The sequence below is a fragment of the Drepanopeziza brunnea genome (assembly GCF_022702325.1).
Source record: "Drepanopeziza brunnea f. sp. 'multigermtubi' strain 214-2 chromosome Unknown ctg8, whole genome shotgun sequence".
Lineage (NCBI taxonomy): Eukaryota > Fungi > Ascomycota > Leotiomycetes > Helotiales > Drepanopezizaceae > Drepanopeziza > Drepanopeziza brunnea.
In genome coordinates, this window is record NW_027094071.1 from 2,318,947 (window position 1) to 2,345,537 (window position 26,591).

At 51.1% G+C, this 26,591-nt stretch overlaps 9 protein-coding genes across 10 annotated transcripts; 4 read left to right on the forward strand and 5 right to left on the reverse strand.

Moving 5' to 3' along the window:
* Positions 1-46: 46 nt before the first annotated feature.
* L3040_005368 (uncharacterized protein) lies at positions 47-1,833 on the reverse strand (the record flags this gene model as incomplete). Its single annotated transcript, XM_007292551.1, has 3 exons — positions 47-957; positions 1,007-1,321; positions 1,455-1,833. The coding sequence occupies 3 exons, from the start codon at positions 1,831-1,833 to the stop codon at positions 47-49; spliced, it is 1,605 nt and encodes a 534-aa protein (XP_007292613.1).
* Positions 1,834-3,200: 1,367 nt separating this feature from the next.
* On the reverse strand, positions 3,201-6,305 carry L3040_005369 (uncharacterized protein; the record flags this gene model as incomplete). 2 transcript variants are annotated; one of them, XM_066157352.1, is made up of 2 exons in its annotated part: positions 3,706-3,718; positions 3,769-6,305. In XM_066157352.1, 2 exons carry the CDS (start codon positions 6,303-6,305, stop codon positions 3,706-3,708), a joined length of 2,550 nt encoding a protein of 849 aa, XP_066011656.1. The 2 variants fall into 2 exon arrangements, with proteins under 2 accessions (XP_007292614.1, XP_066011656.1); XM_007292552.1 differs by having other exon boundaries at positions 3,201-6,305.
* Positions 6,306-6,727: 422 nt separating this feature from the next.
* L3040_005370 (uncharacterized protein) lies at positions 6,728-7,135 on the forward strand (the record flags this gene model as incomplete). Its single annotated transcript, XM_066157353.1, has 2 exons — positions 6,728-6,974; positions 7,071-7,135. 2 exons carry the CDS (start codon positions 6,728-6,730, stop codon positions 7,133-7,135), a joined length of 312 nt encoding a protein of 103 aa, XP_066011657.1.
* A 1,413-nt stretch (positions 7,136-8,548) lies between these two features.
* On the forward strand, positions 8,549-9,876 carry L3040_005371 (uncharacterized protein; the record flags this gene model as incomplete). Its single annotated transcript, XM_007292553.2, has 4 exons — positions 8,549-8,562; positions 8,611-8,740; positions 8,789-9,263; positions 9,386-9,876. 4 exons carry the CDS (start codon positions 8,549-8,551, stop codon positions 9,874-9,876), a joined length of 1,110 nt encoding a protein of 369 aa, XP_007292615.2.
* Positions 9,877-10,961: 1,085 nt separating this feature from the next.
* On the forward strand, positions 10,962-12,323 carry L3040_005372 (uncharacterized protein; the record flags this gene model as incomplete). The annotated part of the gene is made up of 1 exon (XM_007292554.1): positions 10,962-12,323. One exon carries the CDS (start codon positions 10,962-10,964, stop codon positions 12,321-12,323), a length of 1,362 nt encoding a protein of 453 aa, XP_007292616.1.
* Positions 12,324-13,131: 808 nt separating this feature from the next.
* L3040_005373 (uncharacterized protein) lies at positions 13,132-13,660 on the reverse strand (the record flags this gene model as incomplete). Its single annotated transcript, XM_066157354.1, has 3 exons — positions 13,132-13,215; positions 13,277-13,587; positions 13,636-13,660. The coding sequence occupies 3 exons, from the start codon at positions 13,658-13,660 to the stop codon at positions 13,132-13,134; spliced, it is 420 nt and encodes a 139-aa protein (XP_066011658.1).
* A 2,573-nt stretch (positions 13,661-16,233) lies between these two features.
* L3040_005374 (uncharacterized protein) lies at positions 16,234-16,521 on the reverse strand (the record flags this gene model as incomplete). Its single annotated transcript, XM_066157355.1, has 1 exon — positions 16,234-16,521. The coding sequence occupies one exon, from the start codon at positions 16,519-16,521 to the stop codon at positions 16,234-16,236; it is 288 nt and encodes a 95-aa protein (XP_066011659.1).
* Positions 16,522-17,676: 1,155 nt separating this feature from the next.
* L3040_005375 (uncharacterized protein) lies at positions 17,677-19,664 on the forward strand (the record flags this gene model as incomplete). The annotated part of the gene is made up of 2 exons (XM_007292556.1): positions 17,677-18,209; positions 18,329-19,664. The coding sequence occupies 2 exons, from the start codon at positions 17,677-17,679 to the stop codon at positions 19,662-19,664; spliced, it is 1,869 nt and encodes a 622-aa protein (XP_007292618.1).
* A 1,831-nt stretch (positions 19,665-21,495) lies between these two features.
* L3040_005376 (uncharacterized protein) lies at positions 21,496-26,311 on the reverse strand (the record flags this gene model as incomplete). The annotated part of the gene is made up of 4 exons (XM_007292557.1): positions 21,496-22,181; positions 22,230-22,851; positions 22,900-26,025; positions 26,078-26,311. The coding sequence occupies 4 exons, from the start codon at positions 26,309-26,311 to the stop codon at positions 21,496-21,498; spliced, it is 4,668 nt and encodes a 1,555-aa protein (XP_007292619.1).
* Between the last annotated feature and the right edge of the window lie 280 nt (positions 26,312-26,591).

The following is a 26,591-nucleotide window of genomic DNA, read 5'->3' on the forward strand; positions in this document are numbered from 1 at the left end:
TCCGAATCCGCCGAGGCAGCTATTAATCGGCTAAGCACTCGCGCACTCACAATAAGGCAAAGCCGAAGACTCCACCACCAACACCCATCAGTCCCACCGTCAGCGCACCAACAGCCACGGCGCTCCACGCGAACGGCTCAGGGCCACGACCTCCGGCGTTCTTCTTGTGCGTCTCACTCGGCTCCGCGAACCCGCTCGCAGCATTTAGACCAGTCGCGGTCGGGTTATGCGTAATGCTTGCATCGGTGCCCGTCACGGTGCCCGTCACTCTTGGAACACCCGTCGCAGTCTGCGTGACCTGCTCAATGCCAGATGCGGTGACCGCACTGGGGATAGCGGCACCGGCGCTGGCGAAGGATACAACATTGCTGTCTGTCGAGTTGAAGTCTGTTTGGGCCAGAGCGATCTTGTTATTTTCGAGATCGTAGACGGCGTAGGCGGAGCGCAGGAAAGTGTCGCCAAATAGGACGGGGAGGTTGCCGGCGGCTTGGATCCCGAGCTGGCAAGCGGCTTGGCCGTCGGAGTAGGTCGGGGTGCGGCCGTTGGTCAGGGTCAGAGGGAGTACGAGATCGGAAACCGAAACTCTGATCGTTGGACCACCTGCACCTCCGAAACCGTAGTTCAAGGTTCCGTTGTTATTCGCTAGATCGCAAGGGACGACGATGGCACCAAGTTGCTGAGATACAGTTGCTCCGAGCTCCTCGAAGACTATAGCAGCTAAATCATCTGGGAGCAGAGTAATGGTAGTGCCAGAGTCAAGAATCGCAGCCACAGCGTAGTCGGAAGGCGTCAACTGATCGGTTCCAGAGGAACTGGTGGCTGAAAGCGAGGTGAAAGCAACGATGAACGAGGAGACGCGCTGATTACGGCTCGTGGGGTATACATCGATCGAGATCAAGTCACCGGTATATTTAGCTGTATCTACACCCCCAAAGAGGATGGAGCCAGTGCTCGATTCTGTCACGTGTAAGTAGGTTTCTCGCTACCGACTTCAAAGAGCACTTACGCAGGTCGTTCAGCCACAAGCTATAGGCAGCCGACTGGATCATGCCCTGATTGACCATCGCATGCGGCAAGTTAGGGTAGACGGTGCCGTTTCCGGTGTCCGTGTTCGCCTCGGAGATGTTATAACCAATGCCCATGATACCAGTTCCAATCGTAGTGTCCAGCGCAACTCCCATCTGGAACTGGGACAGGGTACTACCACCAATCTCAAAGGTATCCTGGAAGTAGTCTCCGGTTGCACCACTACCGTCGACATAGGAGATGTTGAACTCGTTCTGTCCGACGACTAAGAAGGTAGAGGATCTCTGAGGGTCAACTGTTTTACTCGCTGTCAGCTTGCTTCTCTCGCTCTCAAGGCGTCGATCGTGGATCCTATCCCCGAGTCCTGTAACCTAACCAACCCCCCAACTCTCCCAAGATCCGAATATGACACACGGACGAAGACTCACACTCTCCGTTAGGACATGCCTCCTCCCGCACATCTCTACACAAGCTCGCCTCCGTGGCCGGGACCCACACATCACTGCTGCCGGTATCGATCTGCAGCTGGAGCTGCTGGCCCGGCGTGCCCACACTGACGTTTGCAAAGTACAGTCCTTGCAAGCGGGCGTTGGTCAGATCGGCAGTCACGGTATCGGCGCGCGCGAAGAGTCCCCGCGCGTCGAGCGAGCGACCTTGCAGCGACGCCTGGCGGGCAGCGAGCTGGGCGGTGTGCGCCACGGGGGAGCGGGTGATGTCGAAGAGGATCGTGTTGGCGGAGGAGAGGGTGGGCAGGGAGAGGAGTAAGGTGGGGAGGGAGAGGAGTAAGGTTGGTAGGGAGAGGAACATTGTTTCTTTTCTTCTTAAGGAACAACAGGGAGATGGGGGAGAGAGACGTTTTGTTCTGGTTGTTGGTCGTGATGTTGACGAAGAGGACGAGGAGAGAGAAGTCGAGGAGAGAAGGTGCTGGAGGATGGAGGTGAGGTGAAGGAGAGGTGAGGTGAGGTGAGGTGAGTGAGGTGAGTGTGAGCGTGAGTGCGAGTGTAGGTATAGGTACGAAATGAGGGTGGGTGTTCGTCTCGTCTCGTCGTCAATCTGGTCGTATCTTTGAAAGGAGGTCAACTTTCAGACGAAGGTGAAGGCGGAGCTGAGGGAAACCAGAATAAAGAAACTTGTTGGAGGCGAAACGAGACAGTGACGTCGGAGGAGAGGTCTGTCGGGGGCTCGGGGCTCGGGGGGTCGGCAAGTCGGTGCAAGCGCGAGGTCGGCAACGATGATATCTATTTGAGATCTATATACAACCAGCTATCTAATCTATGTGTGTGTATATTCTTCCAAGTCCTCGTATATTTGTTTATTCCCAGTCACCAAACGAACAGATTCTATCCCTCCAACCCAATCCCATACCCGATCCCATACCCAAGCCCGCACCGTCCACCGCTTATCCCAGATAACCGTGCGCCGCCAATAGCTTGTCTTATCGATTAAGGCTTTTTTTGGCCCTTTTTTTCCCCCCTTCCCCTTGCCCTTTCCCCACGGAAACCCCCGAATCCCGGGATCCCGACCCCAGTTGCCGATCGGTAAGGTAAGTAAGGTTAAGGAACCAACCTTACTGCAATACCTACCTAAGGTACCTACCAACCTACGTATCAAAGCGCCGACCCAGATCTTGCTCAATTCTTACTTATGGAGTACGGAAGTACTTACCTAGCCTTATCACCCACCCGATCCGATTCCCGTGACCCATCTCACATGTTACCTCCTACATCTGACATCTGACATCTGACCCATTCCTCAATATCACCCCGTATCCGTACTTCGCGAGTGGTTGGTTCACTTCAACTTCAGCCAAGCCCAGTGCGGTGCCGCGCGGTGCGGGAGTTTCACCTCTGACAAAGAGCAGCCTATCAAACGGACCGAACGACAGGAAAAGAAATTCGAGACCAGAGCCGTAGCACGAACAAAAAAAAGAAAGAAAAAAAAAAGAGGATCTTTTGCGTGTACATGGTGAGTTCCTTACTTCCATTCCGGATACGATGGCGTAAGCCTTCGTCAGCCCTCCTAGCGTCGAGGCGCAAGCCGTTTTTCTCGCCACAGACGCCGGACCCCCCCAACCCCGTTGACTTTTGGCATACCAGTCGCTGTGCGGGTACTGGTAATTAAATACATGATCATACAATCTCTCCTCTACCCCCGATACCAAACCATCCCCGCCATCATGGAATACAAAACTCAATCCAGCTTCCCAGGTAATCCATCTGGCTCCCCTTCCCTTCCGCAACCATCCCCTTGACCTTCCTCTCAAACTCTTCAAAGTTCAACTTGCCCCATCCGCCCCTCTCCTCTGCCTCCGTGCTGGCCTTCTCCAGCTTCCACAGCTCGAACAGCGCCTCTCTCTTCGGTTTCCTCCGCGCCTTGGGGCCTTCCCGTCTGGCTTCTGGGGCCGAGTCTTGGAGAGCCCCCCCAGCATCGAAGTCGCCGTCGCGGGTGGAGACGTCTGCGGCACCTAGAGGGGTGAGATTGGAGGTTGGGTCTGCCTCTAGGTCTTGCATAGAGCTGACGGGAACGTCGGCGTCGGGCCGGAACTGGGGCAGGGTCGGGTCGCGATAGGTGCCAGCGTCTGAGCGAGGTGAGGTCGTCTGAGGTGGCGGGGATTGAGTGGTAGACGGAGCGGTCGATAGACCCTGTCCATCACCATATTCTGCAACAATCGACACGACTTCACTCGAAGGGGCTGAGTTTCGAATCGACCGCCCTGGATCGGACCCCGACCGGTCAGGAGACCCGGGAAGACCGGCGGCGATTCGTCGTTGCCTCCGAATGGAAGCAGCTGTGAGTTCGCTCACGTGGGCCCTGAGCTGTTCGCCCACGATACGCACAGCTTGGGCCCTGACCTGTGCTTCAGACACCGCGGCTGGGGTCTCCGTAAGGGAGGAGTCGACTTGGTATCCCGAAGCTGCTAATAAGTCTTCGAGAGGTCGCTCTCGGATTTCCTCAATCTCAACTTCCGGGAACTGCGGCCACATCGGGTTTGATGTGAAAGCTTGGGTGGACCGTGGAGATTCTGCCTTGGCTTTGCTATCTTCAGCTTCTCTTGCAAGAGCCCACGTGTTGAATTCGTCCGTGCTGTACAGGAGGCGCCACCTTTCCCTCGCTGACCTGAACTTTGCTGCCTCTATAGCCAAGTCTTCCCTGTCCTTGAATAACGGATCAAGCAGTTCGTTGAAGGCTTGTTGTGTGACTTGATACAGGATCTCCTTCCCAGCATCTCTTTCGGCGCCTGGAATCTCAATACCCCCCCATCTTTCAGGGACACTTCGTGAAGATGTGGACGGATTTGAGCGAGTGTCAAAATCATCCATATCTTCAGCAAAGCGTACCTTGGAAGAAGATCTAGAACGGATTTTCGGCCGTCTTGAAGGGCCTTTGGAGCTCTCTCCCACCATGTCATCCTGAGCTAGGATATCGTCGTCCTCATTCCAGTCAGCTGGAGGTTCTGCGCCTTCCTCTTCGTCCGTATAGAAATGCCTCCTCTGCCACCTCTCACGCACCTCCACTTGAGCCTGTTTGCGAAAGAGTGCATGCTGAATAACTGCCCGTCTGCTCTCTCTCCGCAGAGAATCCACTGTAGTTCCTGGTCCGTCAATAGCCTCCAGATCTTCGGCCGTAAGCGTAATAGTTGCCGGAGGCCACGCATAATCAGATTCCGGTTTCAACCACTCGTCCTCGGAATCGTCAGTATCCATTTCTACAACATTCGCCTCTGGTGTGTCAGGTTGCTCCATGAGTTGTGACATAAATGGCGCCGGCGTACCTATGTCGACGTTAGGCTCTTCCTGGCGAATCTCTCCTAGACGATGCCTGAATTGTTCCCGCTGGAGATTTGCGAGAACATCGGGCAATTGCTCTACAGTTTGTGGCGGGTCCACCAGCGCTTCCCAATACACGGCGCTGGATGTCGTTCTTGGTCGAGCCCTTCGGTTCCTCCGCGATGGTGGCACATCCCTCTTGAATAATTCTTCTCGATTACCCGTATCGTTGCTGCTCTCGGTCATTATACCCTTGCCATCTGTTATTTCCTGATCTCCGCCCGAGCGCACCGTCTTGCCTTCTCCGGTTCGTGGATCAGGGGCTCGAGGGAAACGACCATCCAGGCCAAAAGCACTGCTGAGAGGTTGCCGGCTACTGATCAAGCGACGGGCTTCCGTACTGTGCATCTGTGCCTCTTCTGCTGTCTCAATCATGACGCCGTGTATCTTTCGGTGCAGCACATAGTAAGATCGGAATATTCGCAAGAAGTCCTTCCTATCAACGTAGCCATCACCGTCAATGTCATAGCTATCGAAGATTCTCTTCCATTTGTCTTTCTTCTTTCGATAAGCAATCCCATGGAGGAATTCAGGAAAACTGATGAGATCATCCTTATTCGTGTCGTAAAAGGCGAACATTCGGTCGAAGATCAGGCTGGGAGCCGACTGTCTGTACCCGCCTGTAGGAACCAGGCACTGCTCGAAAGTCCTCCGATCCATCGCGAGACCGATCTCGTACGGGTCCTCTCTCCAATCCGTATTTGCCATGAATGTCCATTGCTCCCAATATGCGTCTAGTTCCGGTTTTTCAAATCCCGTTTCTCGAGACAGCCTGATGGTAATCTCCCTCGGTAGCTGTCTCATCACAGATTCAGGGTCACCAGAGTAATATACCGGTTGTATGTGCTTCGGACCGAATGAAAATGCCGGAACTCTAATCTTGTAGAAGATGTGTGTCTTGTTGTGTAGTCCTTGGGCTTCGCAGCCTTCGCAGAGGTCGTAGTCGGCGCAATTCGCACAGCGGTAGCGAATGCCTCTAATGGGCAGCATATTACAGCTGTTGCAGCCGCATCCCCGATGAACATATGCATTCCGTCTCGTAGCGTCCTCCGAAACCCGAAATAGAAGCTGGACTATGTTCTGCCCGTTGCGCTGATATGTAGGCGGAAGATTTGACCAGCTGTACTCGTCCTCGAACAACGTGTCATCCACCACCGTTTCTCCGTCCGCCAGGGCCCTCGCTACCGGCTGGCCTTCGGCGTTGTTCTGAGCTGCGTCATCTAACAAGCTGCTACGGCCGTCCAGCCCAGGAGTGTTCTCATTCGTGGTGGCTCGCCTCCGTCGTCGGTGGACTGCATTACTTCGGTGAAGCGTAGAGCTTTGAGAAGAATCATGGACTGAACTTCTATAGTAGAAGAGTGCCACCGTAGTAGCCGCGACGGCCACTATTCCAAACACTGCAATTCGGGATCGCGTGAGAGTGCTCGAGGCCGCGGAGGATGAGGCTGACATCCTGAGGAGTACGCCTCGGGAGCGCGGCGAGTCTACCTAGGAAGCCATACATCCAGAGGGAGACGTCATCACTGGGGCTTTCATGTAGCTGTCCCGATCAAGTGCAATTTAGGATTCTCCGAGGTGGTTGGCGGTGGTGAATGGTAGTGCTTGTTGTGTCTTTGGAAGCTTAGCTGTTGTGCCTCGAAGGTGCTGAAATTCGAGGCCACGGATCAAGCCGCGCCAAGATGAAATGGTCTTCAGCCTTGCAACCTTCTCTATGATGTCAAGCAAGTCACCACTTCAGAATAACATCATATTTATCATGTTCATCATCTCCATCTTCTCAAGTTCCATTTTCACGCCATTTTAGAATCGTCTCCTCCGAATCCATGTCCCTTTCAATAACTGATTAATATCCTGCTCTGGTCCAGTATCATTCGATGGCCTACCTATTTATCCCCCAATGGACAGCCAGTGTAGTATCCCGCTTTACGGATCCATCGGTAACATTTTCACGTAATCCTGGGTATTCGTCGTGGTACACGCTTCAGACAAGTTTGATACCTCATCGGGAGTGCTTCCACATTTGCGATCAGGGACAGGTCAAGAAACCGCTCTTGTCTCGGAAGCGTCTGGGTATAGCAGTGACTTGGATGAGGTGTTTGGACGTAGGGACACCAGTTATCGGTATACCCATCGGATTTCAGATTTTGCAAGAAACTAGATCTTGCGCAGGTGTTCTGAGCGCCTAGTTGGGTGCGGCGATGATAGCTGACTCTCTAGGTCGAGAAAAGGGTCCCTGCGCGCTGTTTGTCTCCAAGAAGACCAAGACCAAGACCAGAGTGTAGAGCTCAAGCGGAGATTGTCGAATACAAGAGAGGCAAATGGGTGCACCTTGAGCTCCAGAGCATCTGATTTTGATGCAAGGGCTGATTTGAGAGTTGGTCGTCCGAGTCTGCAAACGCCATGTCTTCGAGTGAACATTCTCCCTGGACTTTGTTGGTGATGTCGGTTGACAATGCCACAAGTGGCTTGTAACCCTCTACATCTCTAAAGGCAGATTCTATTCACGGGAAAGGTTTTTAAATATCGGTCGAAGATGAATGCAGACGACAGTGGATGTTGCACAACGGTATAGGAATGAAAAACCAACTTTACCCTGACGCGATAGCTCCTTCTGCTGGTATCGGTAGTCAACACCATGGCAGCTCTCTCGGTTCGAATCATTAAGCTAAGCGAGGCAGCGACGAACTTCATTCCATTTTCCCGACTTTCATTTCGTCTAGGATGACTATGTCGTGCTGCAGCCAACTTCCTCTGATAGATTTGACGTATGATGCGGTTTTTGCAACGATCAAACTGACTTGGTGTCAAAATGCAGGTCTGAAGTCTTAGAATCCCCGAACATTTTGCCGAGTTACGATGGCGTCCGCCGCCTCAAGCTTCACTTGATCAGAAGTTCGCAGTGTTCATCAACTGATCATGTATAGGCCTTAAATTTGTTGAATCTCCGTATTGCATTTTTTGTTCCATTTGTCGCCGTCCATTTCAAACTTCAAGTGGCTGGGTTGGCCATTCAGCCCTCCTAGTTTCGCATTATCCCTATTGAGATCTCGGACGATGCGGGTTTCCAGCGCAAGACTCAATCTCCATCCGATCTCAGCTGAGATGCGTCTTGGCCGAGGCCTTCCCGCTGTCATCCAGACCTCATCAGCCGCTTGGCTAGAATTTCGGTTGCTTGACAGTTGTCACAATGATCCTATGCATGGAGGAGATGCCGGATGAAAGGCTGGAATGATTTTCACCCGTACGCCACCTCGTATCAGGCATGAGTTGAGCAATGATCAAAGGTTTTGCGCCCTAGCACAACTCGCGTTTACCCAGAGGGCAAAGGAAAACATTGGTCGGTCTGATCGACGGACGACAGCCAGCATATAATGGCAAGGGAGGGAGGGTATCGATATTCGCACTGCTATCAGACATCTTGCCTGAGCGCTTTCCACCTACTGTATATAACTTCCTATATTTCCTAGAACATTCTTTTCTTCCCGCCATCTACTTTACCTTCACTTCTACCTTTACACAATTATTCTAGTTCTGCGAACTATACATTCTAAAGAGTGCTTCAACCCAGTTTACACCTTGATCACTAGGCCGGACTACTTCTTCAACTCTCTGATACCACATTACTGTGTCCAGGTGACCTTTGCTTGATCATTACAATGTATTTACAAGCACTTATTCTCTCGGTCCTCGTGGCCATGGGTGAAGCTCGGTAAGAAATGTCTCACACGCCTCGATCGCCACCCGTTAACAACATAAGATTCGCTCAAGAACAAGTCCCCATACCAGCTATTTCCGCTCTTGGGGCATTTGGAAATTCAGGAGACGCAGCTACCCTCGCCGGCCAATCCATCTCATTTCTCCTCGCTGCCGCCAATCCCTGTGGCAAGGTAAATCTTTTCAAGCCTAATAATCAACATATTTGCTAATATCTGTAGCTTTCCCAGGCGGACAAAATCGTCGCAACTCTCGGCACCGACCCACAAGTCATTGCTGCTGCTCGTGGTCTCGTCGCCGCTGAGCAGAATTTCAATCCCTTCAATGTCGCCATCCCATCCATCTGCAGCGATGTCTCTCTTCCCGCCACTGCTGAGCTCCGCGGAGTCGTTCCCCTCGTCGACCCTGCTGTCACAGGATCTGATGACGAAAATTCCAAATCTGCCACCTCGCTTAATACCCCGTTTGATGCTACTGGACTGAGCGTTGCCGAAGTGATGGCCGCTCAAGGATTCAGTAACTTTACCACAAAGGCCGCTGATGGCACCGCAGGGGCTGCTCCAGCTGCTGGAATCGGAGGGGTGGCTGCTTCATCTGCATTACCCCCAGTCTCGTCGAATGTGGCCTCGATTGTCAGTGCTGCTGTTGGTGCCTGCGCGCCACCAACAACTCTTGTTCCTGCAACAAGAGCTACCGGTAAGTCGTCATCCCCCTCTTACGCTTTCTACATATATTGCGGTCAAACTATCCGAATTTTTTCATCTCCCCTGAAACATAATTTTCTATCCAAAAAAAATGCAAATACTGACTTGGACTAGCATCAACAGCTTCCTCCGCCTCTCAGGATGCTGTTGCTAGCTCTGGGAATGCCACAGCTGCAGAACCAGCCCCTGGTGGAGCAGGAGCAGTAAGAGATGCCGTCAAAGGAAGCTTTGGTGGCTTCGTCGCCTCCTCTATCGCCGGAAACGACTTCGGAACCTGCACGCCCACTATCAAGTTCGAGGCCGGACTGAACGGCCGTAAAGAGACCGAGTTCACATTTCAAGCCATCGATCCCGTCGTCAACAAGGGTCAGCAAGAAGCCCTGAACCCAAACATCATCACCAACCGGATCTGCGATCAACTGGGTAACGTCTGCGGAGCTAGCGATGCTGGCAAAGCCGCGTGCTTGTCGGCGAAGGCTACGATCTCTGCTCTTGGGACCAGGGATCAGACTACTGCTGACAGGTGGAATGAGTTGCTTGGATTCGCTGGCACAGATACCAACCCCGATCAGGCTCCCAAGACTGGCCTTGTTGGCCACACCTAGATTTTCACGCGACTCTCCTTCGGTTACAAACTTCTACTAGTCACTTAATATCTGGTCAGATTACTAAGGTAAGACAGTACTGAATGATGGATAAATAGACGAATACATACCATATTCATCTACCTAGTTCATAGATTCCAATTACAGAAACATCGATTTTGATTTTTGTGCACTGGATCGTGGATAGGCTTTAACTGCAAAGCACCGAGCCTCTAGTATATCCCAGTGGATAAGCACAAACTCCGGATGGGGGTTGCCCTGTTCGCATCGAGACGGGATACAGGGGAGGTAAGATCCAGCACATCATATTTAGGCTTTCCTATCTTTACTCCCATGTGTCTTCCTCGTGCTTCTGGTTTCCTTTGAGGCTTTACAGGCTGTCGGAGCGATATTTGGGAGTCGTAAATCAAGTGAAAGGGCTGATCTCCGCGCTAAGCAGTAGGTCGGATACGTTGTGCCTTTGGGAGCTATCCCTGGAATTAAAAAATGGACCCGAAGAATGCCAGGTAGAAGTTATTTGCTGTAGACTTTCCAAACGGTAATCTAGTCATAGGAGACCGTACTGATGCTTCTTCGTCACTCCTGAACTATTTCCAAATTGTGTAAGTTTGTTGACTTTCGTGCCCTTAAGCGAGTTACAAACCTGATCTCTAGGGGTTAATTAGTTCGGCGACCGTCCTTGCCGATTCTCCGGGTGAATTAGAAAATTCTGAGAAGATCTGGTACTACAAATACTTGTGGAGTTGGTAACTAGGAGTTGGTAACTAGGAGTTGGTAACTAGGAGTTGGTAACTAGGAGTTGGTAACTAGGAGCGCCTTATAAAGTCGGGCTGCTGACCACTCCCAGATCGGGACGAGAGAGCGCCAAGAGCTGTACCCGCATTCTGGCCGCATTTCACACCAAGAACGCACTTTCATCGGATATCAACGCAACTGACTGTCTGGACGACCATCGAAAGGTCAAAGCCGGAATCCCCAAAGATAGATCACTCCGAGTGCCAGCAAGGTACTGACTAATACTCATATCGAATCAAATCCACGTGTCACGTGTCACGTGTGCCAGCGCTCACCTCATCGTTTGCACCATGGCCAAGCGGCTCGCGTTCTACGGTCCTCTGATCCACTCCCTCTCTTCCGACCAGATCGAGATCATGGATAATGCACTCGTTGTGGTCCAGGATGGTACAATAGTCTACTTGCAGAAGGACGTGCTAAGAATTCACGTTGAAGGCATCTTGACCCGACTCAAGCTTGGCCCCGACGTAAGGCTCAGACATCTTTCACAGGGAGAATTTCTCATCCCAGGGTTCGTCGATACCCACAATCATGCGCCTCAATGGGCGATGCGTGGGCTCGGTCGAGGTCTTCAAATTTTGGAATGGCTTGACCAGGTCACGTTTCCCAACGAAGCCAAGTTCACAGACCCAGAGTACGCACGAAAAGTCTATACCGACTGTGTCGATGGTTTCATCCAGCAGGGGATCACCACAGTTTCCTATTACGGATCTCTACACGGAGAAGCTACCAAGATCCTCGCAGATATCTGCCTGGCTAAAGGACAGCGAGCTTTCGTTGGGAAGTGCAATATGGACCGGAACGCACCAGATTACTACAAAGATCTTGACACTGAGGAATCGCTGCGTGTCACAGAGGACTGTATTGCGCATATTCGCTCGATAGATCCCAAATCAGAACTCGTGACCCCCATCTTGACCCCCCGGTTTGCCATCTGCTGCAACGACGGCCTCCTGGCAGGCTTGGGAGAGATAGCGAAACGCAATCCCGACCTGCCGGTACAGACACACTTCAACGAAGCGCAGCAAGAGATAGACTCCACACTTGGCCTCTTCCCGGAATTCACTAACGAAGCAGACCTGTACGAACACTTCGGACTGCTGTCACAACGATCCATCCTAGCTCATTGTACTCACATGACCGACTACGAGATGGTCAAGCTGCGAGAGCTGGATTGTGGCGTGGCCCACTGTCCCATTGCAAATACCACTGTCGGTGGGGGCTTCATGGCTGCCCCTATCAGAGAGTTCCTGCGCCGGGGCATCAAGGTTGGGCTAGGAACAGACAGTGGTGGTGGATTCTCGTCAAGCATCTTGGACGCCATGCGTCAGGCGTTCATTGTATCGAATGCGAAAGAGTTGATGACGCAGGGTAAAGACCCAAGCCTGTCACTGGAGGAGTGCTTCTATATGGCTACGCTGGGAGGAGCCAGAGTTTGTTGCTTGGATGAGCAGATTGGCAATTTCCAGATTGGCAAGCAGTTTGACGCTCTGGTGATCAGTACAGCCAAGCAAGTGCGCCCAACGGCTCTTACGATGATGGAGGAAGGAGATTCTTTGAAGATGACCTTTGAAAAGTTTCTGATGAGTGGCGACGACCGGAACATCAAGGAAGTATACGCAAGGGGTCGATTGATAGGTTCTCAGCAATGAATCTTTCGTCTCGCCGCACTACCGCAGCGACACGGCGTGCTGTTTTCTGAGCTTTTCATTTCTGCCCAAGGCTAAGAACAGGTCTTCATATCAGTGCCTTCCTTCTGCTTACGCTATTTTAAACACCTGCATATAGCACTTGGTGTCAAAACAACAGGCAGGAGTGACCGGGCTGGATCGAACCGGAGCATCTAAAAGATTGATGAGAACTGGCACAGATGGCTCAGATGATTATAAAACTCTCACTTCTGTCCTTTGCTCCCACCCTTCCATCACGTCTCCACTTTTAAATAGGGCACTACACAACATTAACAACCGATCATCTGGCCATTATTATAGGGTATGCTAAGCAAGTTGACGTTGAAGGTACTGAAGCCGAGGGACTTGAGATTCAAGGAGATGTAAGTAGCGGTCGGGGATTGCCGAATGTAAGCGACGAGGCCGATGGCGTAGAGCGGCCAGATACCGTAGTCGCGCGCGGCGTTCCAGAGTCCAGAGCCGACGAGACGTGATGGCTTGACGGCTGTGCATATCGTCTTTGGGCCTTTGGAAGGGTCGTAGCGCAGGACGCGGTTGACGACGATACGTATTAACCTCGTGGTCCGTGAACCAACCTTTAGGACGGAACTAGATCTTCGTCTGAACTGCGGATGCGGGCAGCATGGGGAACGAGCTCAGCCCCACGAGGAGGATGTTGAGACCCTCGAGCAAGAACAGCCACCGCCAGCCTGCGAGCCCTAAAACCCCACACATATGGAGGATTCCGAATGCGAGGAGCGAAGTGAGATGGTTGCCATGGAGAGGGTTGTCAGAAGAAGCTGAGCCGGCTGGGCAGCTCTCTGGATGGGCAGAAGTAGGACAGCCAGAGGACGACGTCAGGGATGAATTCACCCTGAGTCAACAAATCAGTAAAGTAAGTTAACCCTGCGGGAAAAAGTTGTTTCTGGAAATACTTCTAGGAGACCCAAAAGACTGCGTGTGGCATAGAAACCCCTCCCGGATAGCCAGACTGCGACATTGCAATTTGCTACGACGGACCACAGTGCAATCTGCATCGGGATCCAGCGATCGGGTCTAGGCTTCTTGGAGACCAATTGAGACGGGAGCTCGGCTGCCAGGAACGAGAGCAGAAATATGACATTTCCGAGGTTGTAATCTGTTTCCCCGTCGGCAAAGCTCTGATGTTTGCTCGTAGTCAACGCACTATTCGTGGTAAGGTTGAAATCATCAAGTAAGTTACGGTAGTTATCTGCCACCGCTTGGACTAGATTCCCTCTATCAACTTGGAGGCCAAAGCACATAACGCACTAACATTTCATGAGCTGCAGTGATTTCATGGGGCCGTATTAGGAGTTCTCACCGCCCAGAGACTTAAAACTATTTGTTGTCGATATATGCAACGTTTTTTTTTATCAAGGTTGTAGTTATTAGGATATCCGTAGGAAACAAGTAAATATGAATCATTTAAGCCAGTTTTTGCTTATATTTTCACTACATTTTAATGTTCTAGATTACTAAAAATGAATGCATCTCTATATTTTCAATCTACGTTTGTAAAGCAAAGTTTTCTCAGCATAGAGAGATTTTCTTTTCCTCATTTGTATTGATAGTTGTTGTTTAATAAGTAGTATACCGTTACTGTCCCGCCTCGGTGGTGCCGACCTGCCTGCGCCAGGTCGGGATTTTTTACAGATTAAATTCAAGGTGACCGACGATTAGATAGATGATCTTGGATATTTTTAAACCGCATTCTTTGATAAACGTGGTTTAAAAAATCTGGACGAGGACGGCTGTAGGACGGCTATCAAACGGTCTCCAGCTCGCGGACGATGAAAAAGGTGAAGTAAGTATTCTTGGTTTGTGATTGCTCGAAGAATAGCTGGCTGCACCGGGCTGAGAGGAGCCATTGCTATAGATTGGATACTTATGGGATAGCTGGCTGTAGCGCGCAGAAAGAGGCTGGAGTGGGGCTGTTGCTATGGATTAAATGCTTGAGGAACGGCTGACTGCATCGCGCTACGAAGGGCTATTGCTATAGGTAGATTGGATGCTCGAAAGACAGCTAGCTAGCTGCATCGCGCTGCGAGAAGCTATTACTATAGATCATATACCTTAGTTCTATAGCTGCGAATATTAAGCCGCAAAGTCGGGAAACCTTGCCCCGGAGCTTGCAGGAGGCCGTAAGCTTTAGCTTGCGGCCGGGCTGAGGCGTTACATCTTCTTTACATCTTTGCAAGGCGTATCTCTTATAGAAAATTGATGTAGCGTTTTGGTTCAAAGGCCTCGGAAGGCAGCTTTCGCACTACGACCGGGGCGAAGCGAGGTCGCCTGGCCCCGGAGCTTGCGGAGGGCTGCCAGGGCGTAGACCTCGTTTATCATACTGTAGGTTGCGATGCAATTCCCTGGGTTTATCATTGATCGGCGGTTGATACTTCAGCGCCTCCTTCCTTGCAATACTCAGATCCCTTCCTTCTCACGTTTCTCTCTCTCTGCTTACTGTTCGGCAATATCCCAATACACGTCTCGTATGTGCGGCCACCTCGCTTGTCCTGGCCGGTAGCTAAGTAAACGCTTGGCGATTTATCACTTCCTTTCTGATCTTCTCGTATTCTTTCCTAAGCCGCCCTTTCACAACTTGAGGCTTGAGTCGTTCGCAAGGGCTTGCAATGTAAATTGCCCCGTCTGAATCCGTGTAGGTAAAGAGATCATGGTCTCGGAAGGGGATACAGTGATCATGTTTAGGACAGCGCACTGTGGTGAATGTCAGAATCTCGATTGTTTAAAAACATTTAGTAGGTGGCGATTATATACAAAGTGGTAGGAGGCTCGTTATCTCCTGGCTTGGTAGCATGCTCTTCGTTCAAACTCTCCCCACGTGAGCCTGATTTGAGGATGTAAGTGGAGGGGCTCCCTATGAAGGATAAAGATGCCCAATTCCATCTGCCTATAGAGTTGTACCTGACATCTACATTGTTTCCGATAGAGTCTTCCGAGGCCGTGAACTATCTGCAAAGAAATCAAATGCCGGGGGATAGGATCCGCGTCCGAATTTCGTTCGATTTTGTCTATTGCTACTTTTTCCTTTTTTGCTAGCGCTGATACATTCGCGTGTAGCGACAGCTGCACTCCACAGCTCTACCAAGATGCATACGAATATTTTGCTTTAGAGAAACATTTCATTCGTTACTACCTGATCTCAATGACAGATTGGTGGATTGTGGAGTTCGCGAAGGGGTGGAAGAGATTGCAGAGTTGTGGCATTGCCGGGGAAAATGGAGGTTCCGGTGCAGACAGCGTGGAGAGGCACCATGGACATGACTAGGCTCAAAGATGCACAACCTATGGCAAATTATGCTATCAGCTCATTAAGTTGCTGCTTTCATTCATTGGCAATCATAAAGTGATTGCATATACGAAGTCTTTATATATCTTTTCGTGGTTTGTGAAGCATATGGAGTGGCGAGACAAGCCTCTTTCCCTCGCTTGGTGCTGCCCAACGGGCACTTTACATCTTGAGCAATCGAATATACTCACACCCGAGATATTGCTCGCTATACGTCCTAGGCTCCAGGCACACAGTAACAGCAGAAGTCAATGATGATTTCACTTGCTTCCATTCCAAAATAATCTTCGGCTCGCGTAAGTAGGCCTCCAGAACAAAATCCAATGCCGCAACGTGAACCAACTCCAGTCCGTCCAAACTAGCCTGCAAAGTCCAGACTCTCAGGCCCCCCGACCACCAAAATCACCGCCCAAAACAAAGAGGGGGCCAAAGCGTACCTCCACCGTCTTCTTGACGGGTTCTTCTATGAATGTGCCGTTGGCTCACAGTTGCCGATGCCCTAGCTCCCCCCAGCCCCCAACTCCCAACCCCCATCTCACCTCCACCTTCACCTCTACCCCCACGCCTTCAGAACCACGAGTTCTGCCAGCCGCGCGAGCGAGCCTGCCTCAAGTCTTTATCCCTCCATCGAACTTCGTACCGCCTGGCTCCTCCCTCCCCAGTCCGCAGCTGGCTGGATTGCAAGATGCACTCTTCCAGCCAGGGAAGAAGTCTCTCTGGCGAGACCGACGGGTACAGAGCCTGGAGGGTGAGAAATATCTCGTTCTCGGTGCATTGTTGGTGGTGCTGTTGGTAGCTATCCTCGGGACTGAAAGCGGGCTCGGCGGCGAGAGGTTCGTGCTTTATCAGGGTCATGATGGGTGTGGTGTGGTTGCTGATGATGTGTGAGGTTATCGATAAGTGATTTAAGGTCGTGATGCGGATTTCTGGGTGATGAAGTGGTGATGTATTTTTTCACGTCCTTTTTTTTGGGGGGGGGGGGGGGGGGGGGGGTGATTTAACGTAAAGTTACTGGACCGGTCAGCGCTTTGGCTTAAATAGGGATTTCTTTTCTAGCTATGGAAGCGGAGGTGTTCAGTCATACACATCTTGTGAATAGAAATGTTCTTATTCATTACAGCACCGTCACCTAAGGAGACCACATCCCCAGGAGCATAGTCATACTACCGAGAAAACCCGGCAGTTCGAGTCCTACCCCCGTCGAGCGACCGACGCCTCCGCCGGCTAACGTTGAATTATTGTTGTTTTTCTTTATTCTCGAAGTGTTGACCCTTGGTTTTGTTGGGAAAAGTGGTTTTACCGTTTTACGTATTAGCAGTTACCTAGTACTGCAGGCATAGTTAGGTAGGCCTCAGTACCAAAACAGGATTCAAGGTGTGTACAAGCCGGATTGATGATCCGGTGTTCGTGCTAAGATAGGGGTTTTTCGTTATCGTGACTAGGTACGCCTTATACCTGAACGCTTTGATAGACTTCAAAGAAAAGGGGGCAAGATAGAGTAAAGGAAAAAAGGGAGGAGAATTGACCTACTTCTCACGAGTGTCGTCTCCGTCTCATCTCATCTAACCTGGTACTAAGGCAACGCAGCCGGGTAAAGCCGATGACTGGTAAAAAAAATAAAAAATAAGCGATCAGCTTCCGTACGAACATGCGCCTCTGGGAATATTTTTCTATAGTCTAAGACGGTCTGGGGACGGCTCGGTGATGGTCTCATTTTAGCTATCATCTAAATCGATGAATCATACCTAATAGCCTGCTGCTAACGATGCCAACTGGTAGCATTTAGTCATGGGATTAGAAGCTGGCAATCATTTAAAGGGCATAGCATCCCATTGCTCCTCACGGTAACTACCTTAACTACCTACCTACCTACCTGCCTCCTGTGCAGACCCTCGCTCCTTCCTATTTCTACCGGAACAAGAAACGTGGGCACTGTACCAGTGCACCAGCGCACCAGTGCATCAGTGCTTCGGTGCATCGCAATTTCATAAGACCAACCGCAATCCGCTCATGAACTCGACGCAATCCGGGAGCATCGACTGCAGCATCAATATGCCTGACTCTCACCAAGATTTCGATGGGCTTATAGAAGCCTACCAAAGAGCCAACACCGCGTGGTGGAAGTTCCATTTTTATCAGGACTATGATTTCGAGTCGGCAAGCTTCGTCGTTCAACTTAGAATCGTATGGTTCAGGTTCCAAGCGTGGTCACTGGTTGTGGGAGACATGAAACATACATGGGGCGATGGCCTTCTCCCAGCACGGCTCTTCAAGCTCATAACTTCACGATTGCATTGCATCGCTGACCTCTTCGAAGACGCGGTACAGCTGGAAGACTCTCATATCTATATCACGTTGAGAGCACGGAGGGTGCGATCGAGGCAGGTCCAGGCTGTGATGTCCAGAATGACCTTGGCGATCCGATCAATTGGCTTCAGACTCGACGTGTTAGAGGAGACAGGCAGCGAGCACATGGACTATGTCCTGCGTTCGAATTCGGATTATATGGATCTCCTGCCCGCTCTGGAAGGCTACATTGACGAGTACGTGCTCCGGCCACAGCCACTCCCTGCCTCTCTTGAGTGTTCCACGAGCCGTCGGCTCCCAGGACGGCGCTTGAGTACACGGAATAACTAACCATTGCTAACTTCATAACTCCTAGGCTCGAAGCACTTCTGACGGAGGCGGCAAGAAGAACGAACACGAGTAGCTGGAATGAAATGACCATCGCTCTAGTGGGAAGTCTTCGCCGAAAAGACATCGACCTTGTCCTGGAAGCACTAGGAGGAGGTGATTCAGCCACATCGAGCTCAATCCGCGCCATCGAGAACCTGATCCAGATGAAGGATGCAAAGCTGCGTCATTCAAGAACGCTACCTATCGGAAAGTGCTGGCGACTGGAAGAATTCGATCTTCCAAGAGACATCCAACTCCAAGATCGAGTATTGGTTGCACCCAAGAAGGATTATGAAGACATCGTCGGGCCAGGGCCTTTCATGTTGGAGAGAAGGCGATACGACCGCGATAGCAGCCCTGAAGGTAAGGAGCCATTGAAAGCCCGCCTGGACCGATTGGCCTTTCTATTAAGTTCTGAAATACTTGATGCAAAGAGTCGGAACTTTATAGTACTTGGATATTGTAATGACCCAGGTTCGCAATCTTGGTGGATGGTTTACCGTTGGCCCTTTTTCTCCTCGATGGAGATGAAGCGTCTAAATCCTCGGAAATATCCGATCATCTCTGATCTGAAGAGCTTGTTCGGGATGGCGGAGTATGAGCCCCCTCTGGAAGTCAGATTTAAACTGGCTCACCTGATTTCCAAGTCACTGGGAGAACTATTCAACAGCGGCTGGACACACCAAAGCTTCGCAAGTGATAACATACTGCTCCCATCATATCCAGATGTAAGAGGCCCAAAATTCGAGGCTTCGATCTTTCCGTCGCCATACTTGGTCGGATTGGAGCTGTGCCAGAGTCCCGGGACCTCGCGAGATGCACAATCTGCAATATATCGCCACCCTGAGTGCGGGGGCAAGTCTGGATCCGGATGGAAAATGCGGTACGACATATACTCGTTCGGTATGGTGCTGTATGAAATCGCCTCATGGGCCCCGCTCCTCCTAAATCGACAGAAGAGAGAAAGTTTCTCTGCCAACAAACGCTACTGGAGGGAGGAAGAGGTACCAGAGCTGAGACACCGAGTCTTCGCAACCGTCGAAAATCAGATGGATTTCCACATGGGATCGACCTTCCAGAAGGCGGTACGATGGTGCCTCACCATGACGGACGATGAGAACGAAGAGGAATGGCACTGTGCCAGGGATTTCCAAAGGCACGTTGTTCAACCTCTTGAGAGATGTGCAGTGTTCGGCGAAGAGTCACGTGGTATCACTTCGAGGTCGCGCCCACTGCTGATTCAGAGGCGTGTTCGAGAGCTGCGAGGGGAGAGCGAAATTGAGAGTCAGGTTCTTACTGAGGATACCCGCATGGAATTTTAGATCCTGCAGATCTTCGGCGTCGTGGTGGTGGTGGTGGTAATGGTGATGGTGATGCGACGCCGGGGTCGAAGAGGTTAGCGAAGGGGACCTATATCATTTGCAGTACAGGAAAAAAAAAAAAAGGCGTCTCGCAGATTGGAACTCAACCATGTACTCGGTATTGGTTGGATCTCTTTCAAGATCTCGAGCGCCTCTCGTATTCTTACCATGGATGGATGAGAATGGGGGGATGATCTCTCCCTACGCGGTGTCTATTTTTCTTATTCTTTGCCGACGGGAGCTTCTGGCGAATCGTTCTCCTTTTCAAAATATATTTATATAGAAAACCTAAAAAAGAAGAAAAAAAAAATAAGAAAAAACAACCCTTTAGGGATTTTTTTTTTAAAAAAGTATCTCCGTAATCTCTGATACCAAAAGTTGTGATTTCTCCTCCACACCAGATTGTCCTGAAGGTGGTAATACCACTATACCACCCACGCCACTGGATACTGAACTGTCGTGGTCTTATGTATTATAGATATGCTGTGAAATTTTTTGGGCGGGAAGGGAGGGTTTTTTTTTTTTTTTTTTTTTTTTTTGATCGTTATTGTTCATTGTTGACTTTCCAGCGCACGGCGCGACATGGGGGTTGGAAGGGTTGGAGGTTTATCTACCTACTTGCTTTGGGATACTCATACAGTGACTTACTTTTCATCTCTCTCTCTGTATTGATTGTACTGTGTTGTATTGGACTGTACTGTACGGACGAACTTGATTTTTTTTAATTCGGTTCTCGATTCTGGATTATACTTGTACTTCCATTTTTGGGAATCTACCTCTACCTCCACCTCCACCTCCACCTCCGCCCGACCACCCATCAACCTACCCATCCACATAGCCAGCCAGCCAGACTAACCAGCCCAGCTCAGCTCAGCGGTAGTAGGAAGAAAGAAAGTACGCGACTCCCCATTACGCCTCTCTGGCTCGGTCGGTCGACTGGTTGATAGCATGGCAAAGCATAGCAAATCTCCCAGCCCAGCCCATCCCACCTCACCATTATCTAGGCAATTAGTTTCATTACTTACTTACCTACTTACCTTGTTGAACACCCACCCACACACAGACAGCCACACACACATCACCTCTCCAAAGCCAGCCTCTATACTATACATACACAGCGCCATCCTCCACTCCTACGACGAACCATCAAATAAATATATACATAAATACTTACTTACTTACCTACTTACCTACTTACCCGTGCAGCCAGCCCATCCGTAAGCAAACCTCTCGCGCTCCTGCGTTAGTAAAGACGCGAGCTTTCGCTCGGTGCTGGGACACAGTACCGGTCTTCGATAGGCTCTGAAGCGTCCGCCGTATAACTGTAAGTAAGATTGCATGTACTTACCGAGTATCAAGAGGAGAGGCGTCGTATGTATGTATGTATGTATGTACGTAGGCGGTTGGGCCTCAAATTTCGAGGCCGTTTAATAGTGTTGAGCTCGCCGAGGCAGAGAGTGGCTTGGGCGACGGGGAAGGATAGGCATCGCAAAGCAAAGCATCTCACACGAGAGGCCGCCGTCCGCGACCCTCCCCCCCAGCTAGGAAATGAAGCAGAGCACCGAGATCATTTCACCAAGCGCGGCAAGAAGAGAGCCGAAAAGAAAGCACGAGAGGCAAAAGGCATAGGTAATATTCGCGATTCTGCCATCTATCTCACCGCCGCTACACACCAGTAAAACCCCTTTTCCCCCAAAAATGCAAGGAAGGTATCCTGCTCCAAAAACGAGAAAACGCCTGTCATGAATCATATACCCAGTTCTCTACACGCAACTCCTGAGTAGAGTGGATACTACTTCCGTCCTCTGGCCAGCAATTTCTCACCAAGTTCGGCAACGGCACTGCCCCAACTTGGCTTCGTGACAAGGCCCTTTTCCTCTACAGAAGAACCACAGCGGGAAAGAAGGAACTCTGCCATCTTCGGCTCGTTGAAACGCTCTCCGTAAACGACAGTTGCGTGTGGCGATATCTCGACGTCAATGCCGTTCTCTCCAGACGCACTGGTAAGTTGGAATGCGACTTCGACTTTAGTAGTCAGGGGTCCGATAAGGAGGGACGATTTAACAGAGATGGAGTCGTCCGATGTCTTGCTGACCTCGGTTGGGCAGCTGATGGTAAGGAGGCGGACGTCGTCTACGACCTTTGAAGCCTTGTTCCATGAGACGCTGACAGCGCGGAGGAGATCCTTGATTTGTGTTTTGCTTTGAGGTAGGCCGCGGATATGGTCGCGAATGCTCTGGAGGAAGAAATCTTTCTCGGTGGTCAATGGAAGAGGATTCAGTTCGCGGTTGGCACCGATGTACCACAAGTCTATCCATGAATTGGCGGCCTGCTCCGTAGGGCTGGCCGAATTATTTGCCCGGAACGAGGATGCATCGAAAACGAGTTCAATGTCCTTCCGATATGTCATGGACGTGGTTGTACCCGAAACACCTGTGATTGTCCAGCCATGTTCCCTTTCGATAGCATCGACTTTTTCTATGGTGTGTTAGTTAAGCGCTGGCGAGGAGGGAGGGGAATGCTTACCTTTTAAGGTACTGATCTCGCTCGAAGTCCAGCCTCGGCATTCTTCCCGGATTTTCTCAGCCTCACGGATCTCCTCCAAACATAGTTGCTTACGCTCGATACCAGCCTTGATCTCAGACTCCTTTCCTTTTAACTGTCTGCGTAGATCGGCTATTAGTTGCTTCTTGGCCTCAACATCGGCGTCGACAGCAATTAATTTCTGCCGGGCCTCGCTGAGCTCCTCTTGGTCGCAGTTGGCAATTTCCTCGGCTGCGGACTTCAGGTCAGCTTCCTCAAGCTGGAGCTCCTCAGCTCGGCGAATCAGCTCCGGCAGAACAGCCTCAAGCAATTCTTGTTGGTGATCAAGGATCTCCTCGTCTTCCATCATACCCTCTGCTGACTTGAACAGACCCTCCTTCAATGTCCCTAGAAGGGTCATACGCCATTCATACCACATCCCCTTACTTAGCAGACGTGCATGAGTCTTGACGTTCTTAAGCTGGTTGTCCATCACAACTTTGATATCTGGCGTGGCGGAGATGTATTCCCGGAACAGAGGTGGATTCTCTTCGAAAGTCTCGGTCTCGATTTCCCGTACGGTCTTACGTCCTTCAGAGATATACCTCTTCAGCTCTTGGCAAGCCTGGACGACGTTAGCAAGAAAATGGGTGGTGTGTGGACCCTGACTTACATGTTGGAATAATTCGAGCATCGGAATGGTCGCGGCGCCAGCTGCAACACAATCTTGGAGAGAGATATGCTTGTCTTCTCCAGCGGCTCTTATCGAAGATCGTGGTGCAATTGTGTGTCGTCGCTTCGTTGTTGTCAACTCCATGAATCGAATGCTGGTCATGTTCAAGAAGTCCTGAAGTTGAATTCGGTCATCGCCCAAGCTCTCTTCATCGATTTCGGGCTCTTCCACGGGTGGCTTCTCGACGAGGGGGCCAACCTCCTGGGAAGAAAGGCCCACTTCTACATCTTTGAATCGACCTTGGTGACGAGGTGTGGTGACCGTGGCCTTTTCAGGCGATGCAGTTGTTGGGGTTGCCAACTCTTCCATACTCTTGCGAGAAGCACGTGTCACCCGTCCAGTAGTGGTCTCGGCTTTCGTCGGAGGAGCTTGAAGCTTGACGCTTTTGACGGGACTTCCTTGGAGACCTTTCAGACGCTTGACACCTCCATTGTCTTCCTCTTCTTCCTCCTCGTCATCAAGCTCGACCGGGCGTTTTCCAAGGATACCTTTCGCAGCACCAACATGCAAGCTCTTGCGGCCTCGCAGAGGGTTCTTCTTCTTCGGAGTCAAGCTTTGTATCATCTCCTTCAGATTGAGTGTCGCATCTTTCTCTTCCCCTTGATCGGCCTCGCGCTCCATGATTGCGCGCCCACTTTCGCGTTCGCCTTCTTGTTCTCGTTCTTTGTCAAGTTCTGCTTCCATAACACGAGGATCCTCAAAACGAACCGCTGGAATGGCCTGCACAAGTTGACTGGGAACAAAAGACCGGGCTTGGTTCCCAATTGAGCCACGACGATCAAGCATCGCTGCAACCCGTGGTGACCCGAGCCCAGTCTTATCAAGACCAATACCAGAAGATCGTCTTGGTTGAGGAGTGAGAATGAAGGTTGGAGTCGCAGCCCCAGTGGTTTTATCTTTCTGGAAGAGCATGTTGGGTGTAGACAGTTGTTTTGATTTTCCGGAAAGGGGGGTTGAAGCCGCAGCATTGATTTCGGCCTTGAAGAGTAGCTTAGGCGACGCGGTACGCATGACAACATTTTTGGAGGGAGGGGTTTTGCTAGGAGTGTTTGCGTAGGCAGGCTTTGGGGTAATCTGCTTTAGTGGAGTCGCTGGCTTCTTGATTGGTGTACCACCAATGCTGAGCCCTGACTTTGGGGTACTTGACTGTTGTGCTTCTGCACTGCGGCGTGATCCTTTGCCTCTGAAGCCCTCTAGACTGGGACTTCCAGTCTCAGATGCCACTGTATGACTTGGTACAGGAATCTTTGGAGGCGAATTTGATGGCAGTTCTGCTCGGAATGGGGAGCTGCCAAAATCTGTCTCCATCTCCATAGTCTTCTTAGCTTGCAACCGACTTCCGGTGCTTCGTTGAGGAGGAAGAATACTACCAAGAGCCATGGTCATTTCCATGCCGACTGTAGCATCTTGCTCCGAAGTAGCCTCTGGGATAGAAGGCATGATGCCGCCCATCGCAACAGTCATATCCATCGTCTCATCCTCACTAGCAGACTCAAGGCTCCGTCGACTTGACTTGTTCTGGGCCATCTGAGTCGATGCCATGGAAAGACGTCTGCCAGGCTTGTTTGATTGATTAATGCTTGAGAGGACACCACCAACAACAGACGTAAATTCCATGGTCATGTCTTCATCATTGGAGGGTATATGCTCGTCTCGACTCGGCTGTATGCCTCCCATAGCCATAGTGAACTCCATAGTCTCGTCTCCTAGTGAGGTTTCTTCAGCAGATGATCTTCGACGCGTACTCTGACGGCGATTCGAGGGCATAGATTTTCGTCTTGATGCGGAGACCTTTGGTGCAGGGTTCGAGATGATACCCCCAAAGGCCCGGGTTACATCCATAGACATCTCATCCTCATCTTGCTTTGGCTCTGGCTCTGGTTGTTTACCGGGAAGAATTCGACCCATAGGCCTAGTCATGTCCATGGTGATATCCATAGTCATGTCTTCCCCATCAGATTGCGCGACCTTTTGCTGGGCTCCCGCCTTAAATGCAGGAGAGAATGGATTCACATTCTCTTGGTCCATCTGGGGGTCGAGATATTGGACTGCAGTCTTTTTCGACCAAGGTGCGAAGGATGCAACTACTTCCTCCTCCTCTTTCTCCTCCACAGGGCCGGGGTCGCCATGTTCGTCAAAATCGATACCTTGGGTACCCGCTTGACGAGCAGCTTCTTTCAAAGCCTCGTCCAGTCGGGTTGTACCCGTACTATCTTGAGAGACTGCGGAAGCCATCGACATGTTGGTCGTCTCGCCCCCGTCTAAGCTCATCATTGTCCCATCTTCATCCGCAGAATCGCTGATTGAGCCATCATCGACGATCTCCTCGGCTTCACCATTCGAGCTAACACTAAGCGGGCTTGAAGAAAAGCCCTCATCGTCTGGGTTGTTGAAATTCATAGGAGGAATTACGGAACTTCTTCGCCGCTTCTTCTGATGCAGATCTCTCTGCTGGGCAGGACTAGCAGTAACGGTGTTCTCCTCGATTTGCTCCGGCGGGGTAGAGGGTGTTTCCACAGGATCAGAACTGAGGGCACCTGGGTTTCGGGCATGGGGCGACACTTCAGTCCCCCCAGACATAGATGATGCGCGCCGAGTGGAATTGGTCGCATTGGAAGATGTGGTAGAATCCTGGTACTCGACGACAACATCCCAGGTATGAAGCGTGGCTTCTGGCGCAAACGACACTCTGCGATTGGCAAGCGACTTACGTCGAGCATCTCTGCGGGATATAATTTCCTTCTCGAGCTCTTTCCTCTCGATTTCCTCGCGCTCCCGTGCCGCAGCTTGTTGTTCTTCCTCGGTCCGCAATGTGACTCTGGTCTCGTTGACAGCAGGACTACCAGCGACTTCAAAAGGGTTTGAAAGCTTCTCGGTGCCTGATATAGTCGGGCCGGGGGTAGCAAGATCAAAGTCGATCAGGTTCTCAGTCTTCTGCAGAGATGGCGGGGTTGCTTTCTTCGGACTTCCTTTACGCGTCGAGATGTGCGCCGGGATTTCCCTGAGCGGCGGCATTGTAGGTTTCAGGATTGATCTCGGGGGAGGATGCGAAATAGTTGCGAGAGACTTCGTACATGTTAGCCAATGTACTCCGGTTTGGACATCAAGAATTATGTACCTTGCGCCTGTTTCCACTGCTATCCTTCAGAGCATCCAGCCCACCCGGCCCAATACTTTTGCTGCGCGATTTCTTCGACGGCTTTTCAATCGGCACTGCTCTCTTTCCTCCTGCGAGAGCTCCAAGATCCGCCGTCATGTTTTCCTGGTCCATACTTTGCGCCGACGGGACGTGGGCTAAGGACTTTCTCGATTTCGGTCGCGTCGCCGGAAGGGTGACATCTTGTGAAGCCATGATTGAGAAAGGAGTTACAGCTCGGGTATGGGGTGCGGTTTTCCGATCCAGCTGTTCATGCAATCGAGGGCCGTTGGGGGGCGATCATGGTCCGCGAAAAAACCGTGATCCGTTGCTGGGCTTCCACAGTCACGTAAACAAACAGAGCGTGTCCGAGTCAGGCATAAATTAAGGCACCAGTAACAGGATCGAGCCACGACGAGCCACAAGCTACGCCACACTGCGCTCGCTATTGGGAGTGGCATAATCACGTGTCCCACACTCTAAGCGAACGAAAACT